Source organism: Lissotriton vulgaris, chromosome 8 (genome assembly GCF_964263255.1).
Source record: "Lissotriton vulgaris chromosome 8, aLisVul1.2, whole genome shotgun sequence".
NCBI lineage: Eukaryota > Metazoa > Chordata > Amphibia > Caudata > Salamandridae > Lissotriton > Lissotriton vulgaris.
In genome coordinates, this window is record NC_141696.1 from 1,576,248,292 (window position 1) to 1,576,262,720 (window position 14,429).

A 14,429-nucleotide genomic window follows, 5' to 3' on the forward strand; every position below is an offset into this window, starting at 1 on the left:
TCTGGGCCCCTGGAGTGACTCGGGTACCCCAACAGCAAGGTGAGGTTTCTAGACACCTTCACAGACCTGCGGCTATTTCTTTATGAATGACCTATAAAAAGAGGTACTCTTTTTTTTTTTTACAATGATATTTAAGACAGTAGTTATGTGAGCTGATTTTTCAGTATCTAAAATTTCTAAATACAGCTGGCCTGTTTTGCGACAGCACTATGCAACAGGCTTCAGTGCAAGATCGATAACTTGGCAAGTTGGGCATTTGCTGGCGGGGTGGGCACTAGAGTGCATTACTCATCAACTGAAGGAGTCCAGCCTACTGGGCACACCAACCACTGAGCACGGTGGGGCTGCACTTCCTCAATATCTGCATCTGGGGAAATGACCGGAGGCAAGGAGGACACATTCTTGAAGGTCTAAACAATGAATTGCAAAGAACAGAGGCGGGAGCAAGATGCTCTGCTTGCAAGCACTACAGACAGGGCCCGTGAATGTCAGCCATGGTGTATCAGAGCCACAAGATGCCTACATCTGAAGGCCTCTGATCTGTGGCATAAGCTAGAAGCGACAGAGCCGGTGGGAAACTACAAGCCCTTTTTGTCAGTCAAAATAATTTTTACTTTTTTTTTCAAAATAAGTAACATTTGAAAAGAATGGTAGTGTTGCCGAACGATGCCCTGTCCCCAGAGATGGACTTCAAGTATTGAAGCAGGAGAGTTCTTGAGCTGGCCTACATGTGGAGGGCAGGATTGTGCATTGGGTCTGGATTCAGATCACTGTAGGCGGAAACCTAGGAAAAGTCAAGGTTCATCGGTCCACTCCAGCACCGGGAGGACACCCTAAAAGAACAGAGGCAGGACGACAGACGCAGAGGTACACACCTCCATTGCTGTGTGGTAGATAGTGGGACAGAGCACCGCCCTGTGATGTACAGAGAGACTACAACTGCCTCACCGAGGGCATCCTCCACCTTTAAAAGGCTGAGATATACTTTGTTGTTCTACCTGAACCAGAGCTTGGAAATTAAAATGGCACTGACATGGACTCCACATGTACACCACAAAGTCTGTGGTGATGGACACTGACATTTGGTCTCTGAAAGGGGTACCGCATCGGGAGAGCCCCTCATGGCAACAACTCCTGCATTCACGCAGCCAAGCACCCATATCCATGCAGCCCTCTCTGTAGCCTCCATGTCAGTACCCACAGCACTTCTCCATCGACTCCCCATTCACGCGTTCTGTGCACAACCAGGTACCTTTCACCAGCAAAAGCTCTTTTCCAACTAAGTTTCTGCTGTCCGTAGCAAATCACTAGCTCCTAGACGGTCCTGCTTTGCGAGAGATTGATAGACCCAAGAAACCCCAGCAGGTATGTATGATATGCTTTTTAATAACAATAGTAATAATCATGTAGTCATATATAACTCATGCACGCGTATAACTTGGTCCTCCAAAACTGAACCTTGATAAATTCTCACTGCATTAATTCATGAATGTAGAAGAGTGTTCTATGTTTTGGAGTTTGAAGATCCCTCTTATATACCTCGAAAGGTCTGAAATGTAGTAATGAATGATACAAAACAAGAGTTAGGTAGAGCAGATACGAAGAGGCCACTCTGTCCAGTTATCTCTGGAGCGGAAGAAGTGTTGGACATGAGCAGGCGCTTCAGAGATCTGGCTTAGTGATTAGCAATCAGGTACATAACCTGTACCTGTCGGATGAGATTAACCCAGCATGGGTTGTGATGAACACTAACTCTGTTCTGGATAAAGGTAGAAGTTCTAGCGGTCCATACTTACCAGTCAAACAAGACTGCGATGTGCCTCCCATGGCTGCAGGCGGCTATTCTCGAAACAGCAAAACTCTGCCAGAAAAGAAAACAAGGAATATCACAACACTGTCGAGAGTTTGTTCTCATTACAGGCCCTGCATTTTTCAACTGATATTTACCTGGAATAATATCCTCATTGTGTGAAAGGAGCTATTTTCGTTAGTGCATATCTTCTAAACCACTTTAACTTCATGCCTTACAATTCAAAGTTTGGACTCAACCCTTAACCTGTGCGGTGCAGCTTGCCCCAGCGACTACCCAGTGCCACCTCAGTCAGTGTGCAAGAAGTGGCATCACATACCTTGTAGATACTCTCTGGTACCTCAAATACCAAGAGAATCTCTAGCAGGCCAAGCCTCAGATCCTTCCTGTACTGCAGTTCTCTGGCTCATGGAAGCAGGAGTAAGAATCGCCAAACACTGAGCAGACCTTGTAGATCTAAAGTACACAAACAGGGATGGATGGAATGCTTGAATTAAACTCAGCCACTAGAAATTACATGGGCTGCGTTCCAGTCCATTGTTATTTTGCGCACCATGCCACCTCCGTTTGGACCCAGCTATATGCTAATCAGTCTTGACCGTGCTCCAATGAGACTGGTCCAGCCCGAACTGCAGACCAGGTCCTCCCTGAACCAAACACAAGACCGGTTTTACCCTGGTTACGGGCTCATCAGCCAGATAAATCTTGGTTCCAATGACAGTATGCGCACGGGACCCATGTCTGGGTATATTTGCGGGGAGGGGTCAGGGAGAGGCAGTGAAACAGGAGGGAAAAAACTGCGAAAACAAACTGCAGCAAAATACAAGAACTGGGCAACAAAACCAGCTACAAGAAAGAAACACAGGAATTACAAGCAGTCAAAAGTCAGACTCAGCAGAAGACGACCAGCTATTCGGGGCAGGGACGGGTGCTGGGCCAGGCACTGCCTAGAACTCTCACCAAGCTAATAGCCGTAACTCAGACCTCTTTCTACCCTGCGCCCCACTCCAGGGGCACATTCACTTTACATCACCAAGACTAGTTCCTGTCCACTTTCTCCATCACCATCCCCAGTGCCAGCACTACGACCGCTTACCTTGTGTTCTCCGTTCCCATCTTGCAGACGGCAGCCAGAAAGGCTACAGCTCTGCACTTCTGTCCCTTTTTGGTATTCCCAAAGCTTGAGGGTTTGGTCCTGAGAAGAGAAAATGGACGACCAGTAAGATCATCATTGTTATAACACAAAGCAGAGGGGATAAAACAAACGCACCCAAAGACAGTGCTTCAAGGAGCTTCTTGTACATAACAGCAGGATCTCTGCACCAGAGCTGAAAGTCGCCTTTGCATTTTGCAGCGTTCATCCATCTCTCCATCATCAGGATGCTTTCTGCCTGGTGGCGCCAGAGGTAAACCTGGTGGAGAATGTTTGCTCATAACTCCCTGTGGTAGAGGGCAGGGCGGGGGGCTGAGGAGATGCACACTAGGCTACTAACCCCTAGTTTCTTCCAGCTTGAGGAGGAACGTCCAGTCTTCAAGCTGGGAGAGAAGCATCCAGAGTGTTTCAGCCAACCTTGCATGCCTTTCACCCGCTCTCCACTGCGCGCAGAAGCTGGGCGCACTTCCCATTACAACAGATCTCCCTGTCCTCAAAGCCATCATCCAAACCTTGTCAACGCGACCCCATCACTTACCTTTACCACAATGCTACTCGAAACCTCTCAAATGAGATATTAAGGGAAGACTAAGGTTTGGACCTAGAAGATCAGTACGGGTAGAGCACGGCCACAGTAAGGCTAGGTTTAAAGCTTGGCTAGCTGCGACAGTAAGGACGAGGCTTGGAGGAATGTTAAACTAGGGCTCAGTAGGGGTAAGAGTAAAGAAAGGTTTACATTTAGGGATTGGCTTAAAGCTAGCAGAGCCAGAGAAAGTCATTTGGAAGGAATGTGTCTGGGGCAAAGGTCAACTTCTTTCATGGTTTGAACAAACCAGGTGAAGGAGACAAGGCAGTGGTTGCAGAGGTAATTCTGATTCTCATTTCTAGGGGAACATGCAGGATGTAAGGAGTGACGGAGAAACCAGCCATGTGGGCACACTGGTGCATATTTAGAATGCTAGAGCACGTGCCGAATAGTGGTGGGCTTTCACAATTATGGCAGACTGTGTGTGCATGAGACTGTGGTTGAACACTTCTGTGGGAAATACACCTTTTTCGCTTGTCTGCCACAAAATGTATTTTATGGACTAGATTGCTGGTACTTTGACATTTGGAAAGTGAGAGGCTGTTAAAACAATTCTCACAGGGTGCTTTTATTCTCAAAACCTGCCCGAAAGAGCAGAAGAGGCATGTCTGACCTTTGTAGAAATCGCTGGAAAATTAAGTACAGGCTGTGCAGATGCGCAAGTGTCAAATCCCCTGGGCCAGTTTTGGCTCATTTAATCAAAATCAGCGACATATATCTTGATTCAAAATAAACATGTAGAATCCCAACTGGTATTATTGAAAGACAATTAGAAAGGATATGTCATAAACATTATCAGAAAGGAAATAAGGAGACTCTTTAGTTGTTTCAAATGTGCTCATGACATCATGTTTATCTAGAAAAGGGTGGGAAAGTGACAGTTCTAGCAGCACTGTAAATAAACAAATAATGCAACCCTAATTGTACTTGGTGCTCAAGATGTGCATGTGATGAACAATGTGGCGACGCAAGTGATAATGTGATCAGCATAAACGGCGCATGGCGACTAGTGCATAAATATATACAGCGAGTAATGGAAACAACGTGGCTCCAGTTGAATTGTGAGGTTTGGTTCCAATTTAGATTGGCCGTAGTTAGGATGAACCACATTGTGGGCTGTGTCTCTGATTGCGCTGAGTAGTCGACGGCGTTTTGATCCACATTAATCGAGATCTTCATCAGGACTGGGTTGATGTGCAAACAGTGCTGGAGGAGAAAAATTGTTCTGGTGATCCTGGGGAACGAGAGTGAAGTCGTCGATGCGACTATGCCAAGCCTGAGAGCCGGGTGTTTCAAGGCTGGCTACAGGGGTCCCGGCGTGCGGGATCTGGCAGCCGATCCAATCAGTAATTGGTTGTAGGAGAATCAATCTCACTAAGCGGGATTCAGTGGGTCTATGTCTGAACAAATCGATTTGTTCGGACACAGACCCGCTGACTCATGTTTGGTATTAAACATGTTGGAATCCTACCCCAACACCGATTCCAGTGCTGGATGCTGGATCCCATGTACTGGGGGCTCCCCTAGGGAGCTCCCTTGTTTTCCTGGGTACAGCCTTTTAGGGTCTACCAGCAATCTAGTGCTGCTGCTGACCTGACACGATTCTGCCCTCCTGCTGCAGAGCTTGAGCAGGGGAAGGTAGAATAGGTTTCCTGTCACAGGGAGGTGTGACTACCTCCCACACAGGGTTTAGTGTATTGGGACAGGGTGGGGGCGCTTGCCAGTGCTACTAGACTGATTTGAAGGTCACATTTGGTGCCCTCCTTGCATACTACAGTTGAAACCAGTTATGGGAGCCGTTGGCTCCTGCTCTGGCATGAAATTGGACAAAGGATGTGGGAGTATTCTCCCCTCTGTCCAGCCCCTCCTCTGGGAGGGACCCCTGAATCATTCCAATCCTTTCCTTTGGGTACTTAAGGGCTTAACTGTGGGTGGTTCCTCAGATTCGTCATGGGACAACATTCAGATCCGAAATCACATCAACTTCGATCGTTTGGGCATCTGGACTTTGCCTGGAACCCAAACTACACCAAGGAAGACTCCTGCTGCTTCTCGTCTCGCAGTTCTGCAAGTCATCTGCATCGTCTTGGTCTGTGCTTCTTCCAGGTTCCTCTCCGGGCCTGTGGGCATCAAAGACACCTGAAGGAATCTCCCTTGGAGTGAAGGAGTCACTCCCCTGCATTTGAAGGCACCACAAGTAAGTTGACCGGTCTGCTGCTCCTAATGTCCTCCGGACTTCGAAAGGCCCAGCAACACAGGTGATGGTTCTGCAACTCCCTCGGGCCTGCACGGTCTGATTTGCATATAGCCAGTGTCTGACCTAGGGTGGAGTGGAGTGCAAAAAAAAGGATGGATTTAGGCCCAGATCTTTGTACTGGGGTGAATGTAAGACATTGTTCTGCATTCTGTCTATCAACTGTGTTTTTTGCAATTTTCACCCCGAGTGGGCTGGGTATGCTCAGACGTGAGTCCCAGGCTCTCCACATCACTGGAGTCAAGCTATCCAGGCTGAAGAAGGCTGATAGCCAGAAACCGGTCCTTGGATGCTTGATTCCGGTCTAGGAAAGACATGGCTTGGTAGTTCGGGCTGGACTGTTCTCATGAGGCACAGGGTGAAGGATGATTTGCATATAGCCAGTGTCTGACCTAGGGTGGTGTGGAGTGCAGAAAAACGATGGATTTAGGCCCAGATCTTTGTACTGGGGTGAATGTAAGACATTGTTCTGCATTCGGTCCATCAAATGTGTATTTTGCACGGTCTGCTCAGCAGGTTTGAGGCCAGCATCCCTCATCTGACTCGTTGGAACAGCACCCCCTGTGCACTGCATTGAAACGCCGTTGCAAAGGCTTGTTGACTCTTCTCCAGAGATCTTTGGGCTCCAAGAAGCTCCCGCATCTCTTCCTGCCAAGATCTTCATCCTCACCGCATCTTTTGCACCATGGGCCTGCATCTTTAGTGAGCTGCTCGAGGTCCTCTTGCGACTGCGGTGCCTTCGGCCTGTGGGTCGCGGAGGGTCTTCTTTGGCTCCAGTGGGCTCTCCTGTTTGCTTCGGGCCTGCTCTGACTCTCCTGTACTTGGTGAGTCCCTTAGACCTTGCTGGTTCTAACACTGCACCTTCTACATGTTTCACGTCTGTTGCTGACTAGGCTTGTTGGTGCTCCCGCCAGACACTGACCCCCTGTTTCTCGACTTCCAACGTAGGACAGCTCGTGAAAGGCTCCTGGTCTTCCACAGCATCGCCTGGTCCTCACAGCGGCAGAGACATGGTCATTGTCAACTCTCCTGCATCTTCTGTCATCGGTGGTCATTGGTCTGCTGTGCTTCCTGGTCCTTCCAGAGTGGCATATTCGCTGGCCCCTGTGCTTGCAGGTACTTCTATTCAAGAAGATATATTTGGGTTCCACCGGACTCTTCCACCTTCGCCAGCAGCATCTTCACTCAAGTCCTCTTTTGTGGTCTACGGCTGTTTCCGATGTCACTTCACACCTATGCACCCGGCTTCCCTGGTATATATATATATTTTTTTAAGGTTTAACATAGCGCTGGCTAGACCCGAGGGTATCAGAGCGCTTTACAATGGTAGGGTAATGAAAAAAATTGCAATACAACATTTGTACAGAAAGGTAAAATGCAAGACAATTTGAGCAATCTACACAGTACGGTTAAAACATGGGAATGAGGATAAGGAATACCATTAGGCCATAGCAACTATTGAATAATTAAACTAGTATGGATGGTCAGGGATGAAAGGGGGGGGGTTGGGGAGTATAAAAGTAGGGGGGAACTAAGGAGGATGGGAAAGGTGAAAGCAGGTATCCTGGTACCTGGGGTATCCACAGTTGGGGTGACTCTCCAAACTTCCATCTTCCACTGGGTTTCTTGAGGGTCCACTGGGAAGGGTCCTTCTTCAAAACAGCAACTGTGACTTCCCCACTGACTTGCACTAAGTACGTGGCTGTGTTTCCACTCTGCACACAGCCTTTGTGGCATTCCTGGGTACTTACCATGGATGGTTTCTTGGGTCCCCAGCTCTTCTAAATTTTTTGAGTCAAGTCTACACTTTGGTCGCAGTTTGCATTCTACTTTATTAGTATGTGGTTTGGTCACCCCCTGGAGAACACTGTTTGTGCTACTTATCAGTTCTCCTTTTGAAATATTTAGTGTATTGTGTTCCGTGTAGGAGATATACCAATGTGTTAGTGAGTTTGTATAATATATTATTGTTATAACTACACTCTGTGGTTCTTTTTCCTTTAACATACACAATAGGATTAGTGCTGGTACAACAAGCTGATTAACACTCCTTTTGGACTAAGCCTGAAGGCTGCTCTCCACAGCTACCTCAGAGAGCTTTCTAAGGTTGTCTAAGAACACTAAAATCTCCATAAGGGTTCTCTGGATTAGTGCAAGGTGCTTCACTTAAATAAGTGTGCACCATATACTCAGCCAGTGTTCTACACCTATGGTTTGGTGCCGTAGGACGTGTCCCTCAAAGCTGAGTGTAACTCAACATTCTACACCAGCCGTAACTGCATTTCTCCGTAACATGTCGCAGCACTCGCGAGTCCATCAAGAATCAAAAATGCTTCCAACATTTTTGACTCGCAAAGACACTACACGGAGGACACCTGAACATCAAAATATTGAGCAGTCCACAATATGTGCTGAAAGATCTAAAGATCTTGATATTTACTCTCAATGGCACATTTTGAAAAATGGGCCTTACTTCAAGGGAGACACACTGGGGGAACGTTTTCAAAATATCTTTTTTTTAATATTAAGGAAAATGCCTCTGTCCAAAAATGCCCCTTTCAAACCAGGGCGCATAGCATATTTCCCTGCAAAAAGCGAATACACTTTAAAGGGTGTTTTTGCAAGATGTCCTGATGTGCTTACATTAGAACCTGCTGCTTAAACACAAATTCTCCTAAATACTTTTTTTAAACATCTCCGAATCAATACATCAGATTAGTTGAAGTGTTATCAGTTTAATCATTAGTGTTTTTGAATTTTAACTAAATTAGCTTATTAAATTTATGTTTTTGCTACTGTTCACACATCACAAGAATATTCTCGGAGGGAATGCTTGCTATTTGCCTAACTTGCAATCTCAGGATTCCTCTCAAACAAATGTTCACTTCCAGGTGCTAGACTGTTTTAACACCTCTCCCACCATTATTTCAAACTTTAACACCTTGGCTTCTAGGGAGATTTTTCTCCAGTGCTGATATTTCATAACTCCCATTATTCATGACGAGCTCAGCTCGTCATCAGCACGGCTTCACTGTGCCTCATGACGAGCTGAGCTCGTCATGAGCATCGAAGGGGTTAATTAATTTCCTCCGTGCATAATTTCCATTGATATCTGAATTTTTCTAAGCGCAAAGGGGATGGGTTTGTTTTGCTTAGTGAAGCTAGCTGCGAGTAGGTTTCTCTTAGCCAGCAGGATGTTACGTCATCTCCACAAGTGTGACCTGCTGTGTGACCACTGTACTTATCGTGGCGTGCTGTGGTCAAGGTTCTCTTCTGCAGGGTTTGTGCATTCATTTTAGCAAAGCAGGCAGCCTGATGGTTTGTGCAAGCAATGTTACTGTATTCAGAGGGATGGAAAGAGTGAAAGAGGGAGAAAGAGTGGTAAGAGGAAGAGAGAAAGAGAAGGAGAGCGAGTCGCTGGTCTATCACAACCGTATGCATTTTAGCATTCGCTCTATGAAACAGAGGCCCCTTTACTTCCTTCTGACTGAACAATACGATTGAGCTGCAGAAGAAAAATCCTTGTACTCACCCCAGAGGTTGACATCAGCAGATCTGGAGCAGATGGAAGCACAAGGACCTGTGTGACAAACCTAGAGAGAAAGCAAAAAAATACAATTTAAAGTCAGGATCGCGGAACCGGGCCATATTAGCGATGAGAAGACTGATGCAGGTTCAGAACAGGTATTCACAGAAACGGCACCATCTGCAAATCTTAACTAGCCTTCGGGCTTAGAGTACAGGCCTTGAAAATGAATATATTATTCTATCTATCAAGTGTTTACTTTCTGTGATCTCAGGCCTGCCAGCTGTATCTATCACCTTTTGCTGCATCCTTCCTTTTTTGACATTCAAGTGTGATTTCCCTAATGTTCTGGCATTTGGGGAGCACATCAACTTCGATGCAGCTGCTAAAGGCAAAGTGGTCACATGTTCCTGAAGCAGTGACTGCAGGAATGGCTGCCTGCCTCAGCTTCTTGGGCAAGATAAGGCTGATCAATAAAAGCAGCTCATGCACAACACTCATGGATCAGTGCGGACTTGTCAATCGGGTCCATACTTCTACAGCAGGGTGTAGGTACAACGCAGGCATCTTCCGATTGCACAGTCACTTAAGCAGTTGGTAAGTGCCCATGTGGGGAGCGGTTACTTGTGCTCCCTTAAGATATTAGGGAGATTTCCCTTCTGCCACGTCAGGATCTTTCTGGTTCTTCTTTCTGGTGAACAATTGAGTCCGGTTTGCAGGAGCTAGAAATGAAGGGGGCAATATCCAACAACCACATTTTGCCCATCGAGTTCGACAGCACCAGAGTGCGCTTGTTTTTTTTATGGTCCGTGCATGTTTCTCTTTTTACTATACACCTTTCTGCCTCTACACTCTCCCATTGAAGATGGTCTGTGCAGAAGTTATCCATTCGAGAGAGTGTGCCTAAGACCGCAACAGATTTCCGCCACCCATCCCATGTGTTTACAGTCTCCTTGGTAGTTACAGTGCAAGACAAGCTGTTTATTTTGAACTAAAGCAATCCTCCCTGTCCTTTCCAGTTCTATTAATAGACCTGGGAGTCACTGCCAAGTTAGCAGTGTGCTGAAAGCATCTGCAGGTCGCCGCTGTGTGTATTTGTAAAGTATGTGAGCTTATGATTTACAATGCTTTACGATGTAGGTCTGATGTTTGCGGGTGAGCTACTATCATTCGAGAGTCAGGTTTGTGTGAGCGCGCACATGCCTTACTAGTTTCTACGTCTGGGGTGGTGCCGTGCTGTAATTGGACATCTGTGAACTTTGGGTCGGGTTGCTCGGAGTTTGTGTAATATCTGCACGCTTTACATGACATTGTCTTTTAGGATAGAGCCCTAGCATGGCTCCAGAGCTGCTCTCTTCTCACCCCCTTAGATGAGGGTTCCGCAGGTCTTCATATTGTATCTCCTTATGTTCAATCTAGAAATGGATATTGGCTTAACTGTGAAATGTTTTGCTAACCACCACCATTTTGTGAACCTGCATCCATTTGTCACTTCAGAACAAATGAAACCACTGCAATACCGAAATGTGGACACATCTAGTGTGTATTTTGATGAAGCATCAGTTGCAAATGAAGGCGTATGCCTAGTCAAATAACAGATACATGAGCATGTTGCAGTTGCCCTCCGTCTTCAGTGTTTACATATGGTGCCTGCTAACAGTCCAGTCCTGAAGTTGTGCATTATGCTCATACTGTGGGGGCGAGTGAAATGATCGGCCTTCAGTCTCTGTATTCAGTTGCAATCACTGGGCATGCACAGCCAATGGGCACACCATCTGAGTGGGATTCATTGACAGGACTTTGCATCACTTCTGCACTCTGCATGTGCTGTATAATATCCGTGATGCATGCACATTAATATTGCATTACTGTAAACAAATGCGATGCACCCATGTATAGTTCTATGTTGAAAAACATCCCACCACAGGCTACCAGGCTGCTCTTTTTAATCCAGTGTATGCTTCGAAGTATGTACACTCAAGTTCTCGTTTTTCACCTTTTACTCAGTCTTAACCTCTTCTACTTGGTTTATTTGCACCTCTGAAAGGACTCCCGTCGTACCCCAAAAAACCTGAGAATCCAACCTCTAAGAAATGTCTTTCCACAATAGATTGTGGATTTGCCAACCCAATACTGGATCACTCCTGATTCAATCTATTTTCGTTGCTCTTTCAGTCATAATACTTCATGTTTTTTGTAAGAACACCATATTGGATACCGAAACCCTTAAAAAAAAAAAAAATATATATATATATATATATATATATATATATATATATATATATATATATATATATATATATATATATATATATATATATATATATATATTTTTAGGGCTCCCTGTTTTCCGTTTTGACTGATTTTTACAGATAAATACAGACAGAAAAACATTTTCTTGTCTGTATTTATTTTTAAATGTGGATAAAAACGGAAATTGGGTGCTTTTTGAGTGATTCTCAGTACACTTTGCCATGACTGCCAGGCCAATATTTGTGTGGATTTATAGTTAAGGGGGTTAAAAAAAATAAGGAATTTGAGTAAAGAAGCTTAAACAGCAGTAGAAATACACATAGCTGATACTGAAATGTGCCTATTGTCATATAAGTGCATTGATTTATCTTCTGCGGGTGTTCGCATCACTGAAACCTGGCAGGCATTGAAGCATGACTGCATATTTATTAGTTAAATAAATGCTGAAATATACCAGTGTCAGCGTTGTTTGCAAAAACCCATAATAAATATGGATAAATACAGACGGAAATGTCAAAAAAATAAATACCATAAAACAGGGAGCTCAATATACAATATAAGGATTTAGAATTGTTTTTCCATTCTGAAAATACGCACAGTTTGTGGGGTGTTTAAAAGGGAATGAGAATTTTTTGTTTTTAAAGAGCGCTCACATGGGCCCCAAGGAAAGACCTTGACAGGAAAGCAAACGGGTGCACCCAGTTGACAGATATCCAGTTTCAAGCGGGTCTTTACAACTTTCTGCAGATTGTGTTTGCAAGATAAACAAGCATTTGCAATGCAATAGGTCTCGCATTGTTATGTTAAAAATATTTATACCGCGCACGGTCACCAAACGGTTTCATGGCGCTCACAGACAATTGCGGGGAAACAGAACAGCAAGGTTACTCATAAGCTAATTGAAAGAGGTGGGTTTTAAGTAATTTGCGGAAGCAAGTATAACTGGGGCAGAGTCGGAGTGAAATCGGGAGGGAATTCCACAGTGAGGGGGCCAGAAAAGAGAAACATAAGCCTCCATGCTTTTTGCGTTTATACCTAGGGACAATTAGCAAGTTGTGGGAAGTGGACCGGAGATCTCTTCAGGGAATGTGACGCTTGAGGCTAGAAGTGATGAAAGCAGGGGCAAGATCGATGAGAGCCTTAAAAACAGTGCAGTCCAATTTAAACATGCAGCGAGAGGCCACTGGGAGCCAGTGCAATCTCCTCAACAGGGGCGAGACGTGTTGGTGTTTGGGCTGGTGGAAGACCAGTCTGGCCGCCTGATTTTGTACCAGCTGCAGCCGGTGGAGATGGTAAGCAGGTATCCCAACATAGAGGGAGTTAGCGTAGTCAATACGGGAGGTGACAAGAAACATGATGACAAGTATGAGTGCTTCAGTAGTAAGGAACCTGCAAATTTTGCAGATCCTGCGTAGATGAAAAAAGCAGGAAGATGTAACAGCATTAATTTGAGGCCTCAGACAGATCACTGTGAATAATTACGCCTAGGCTCTTCACCGAATTGACAGGGCAAGGCGGGGGTCCCAGGGAGGGGGGCCAGAAGCTGGGGTTTCAGGGGTTAGCTAACCCTCCTATCAACACTAACTCCGTCTTGTTGAGCTTCAGCTGACTATAATGCATCCACTCAGAGATGGCAAGCATGGTGGATTGGAAATTGGCACAGGAGGAGGGAGTGGGATCAACCGGGAAAATCAACTGTAAGTCGTCCGCATAATTAAAGATGGTAACCGGGGTGTGACGGAGGGAAGCTATAAGAGGTTGCATGTAAAGATTAAATAAAAGAGGCGACAGGGCAGAGCCCTGAGGGACTCCACAAGAAAGAGAGGAATAAGGGACAGAGAAAGTGGACAGATGAACTGACTGGGAGCGCTGGTGCAAAAAAGATCTGATCAATGTTAGAGCCTTGCCCTGAATACCCGCATTGTTGACACGGTCGATCAAGATAGCATGATCGACCGTGTCAAAGGCGGCCGACAAGTCTAGTAGGACAAGTGCCTGGGAAATGTTCTTATCGGCGCCTTGCCTCAGCACATCCATCACGGCCACGATAACAGCTTCGGTAGAGTGAGCTGGTTATCCAAAAAGGAAGAACCCTCAATGAATGCGCTGAGACAGCGAGTAACATAGGTCTCCAAAATTTTCCCCAGATAGGGGAGGAGGGAGATCGGCCGATAATTACTCAGAACAGAAGGATCGGCACCAGGCTTTTTTAGTATAGGAACTACAACCGCCTGTTTGAAAGAATCCGGAACTATGCCTGTGGCAAGCGAGTTGTTAAGAAGTGCCAGCGGGGGGTCAGGACAAGCCAGGAAGGCTGCTTTAAGGATTTGAGGGGGGACAGCAGTCATTAGGGGAACTCAAGCTCACCGTGTGTAGCAAGGAGATAAACTCCGTCGAGGAAATGGGAGGGAAGACATCCAAACGACAGGGGTTCATAGGGGGTAAAGAAGGAAGAATGGAGGAAGAAGGAAGAGGGATGTTTTTAATGGTGATAATTTTGTCGATGAAAAATGAGTTGAGGGAATCACAGAGGGCTTGTGTGGGTTGAGGTTGGACAGTAACACGGTCTGGCAAGGTGAGTTCCTCAACAATTGAAAAAATGTCCTTGGCCTTAGAGGCAGAATCCAGAATTTTCTGGGAGAAGTAAGAGATTTTGGCCAATAGGATACATTTTTTATACTGTTTTAATAGGTCAACATATGCAGTTTTTGATGCAGGGTCGTAGTTACGCCTCCAACAGCGCTCAGCTTGGCGGAGGGCAAGTTTGTCCAATTTCAGTTGGTCAGTGAACCACCGCTGAGCGTCATGAGTACGTTTGGTTTTAATAGTTCTTAACGGGGCCACTTT

The 14,429-nt window shown here is 45.7% G+C and overlaps 1 protein-coding gene across 1 annotated transcript in view; it reads right to left on the reverse strand.

Annotated features, from left to right (window-relative positions):
• The window catches only part of WDR4 (WDR4 tRNA N7-guanosine methyltransferase non-catalytic subunit), a 99,124-nt gene that overhangs the window by 21,520 nt on the left and 63,175 nt on the right, over nt 1-14,429 (reverse strand). Inside the window, exons 6-8 of the mRNA XM_086935870.1 lie at nt 9,336-9,396; nt 2,907-3,005; nt 1,797-1,861 (exon numbers count right to left, since the gene is read on the reverse strand). Of these exons, the coding sequence (XP_086791996.1) occupies nt 1,797-1,861; nt 2,907-3,005; nt 9,336-9,396 (225 nt within the window). The remainder of the gene's footprint in view (nt 1-1,796; nt 1,862-2,906; nt 3,006-9,335; nt 9,397-14,429) is intronic.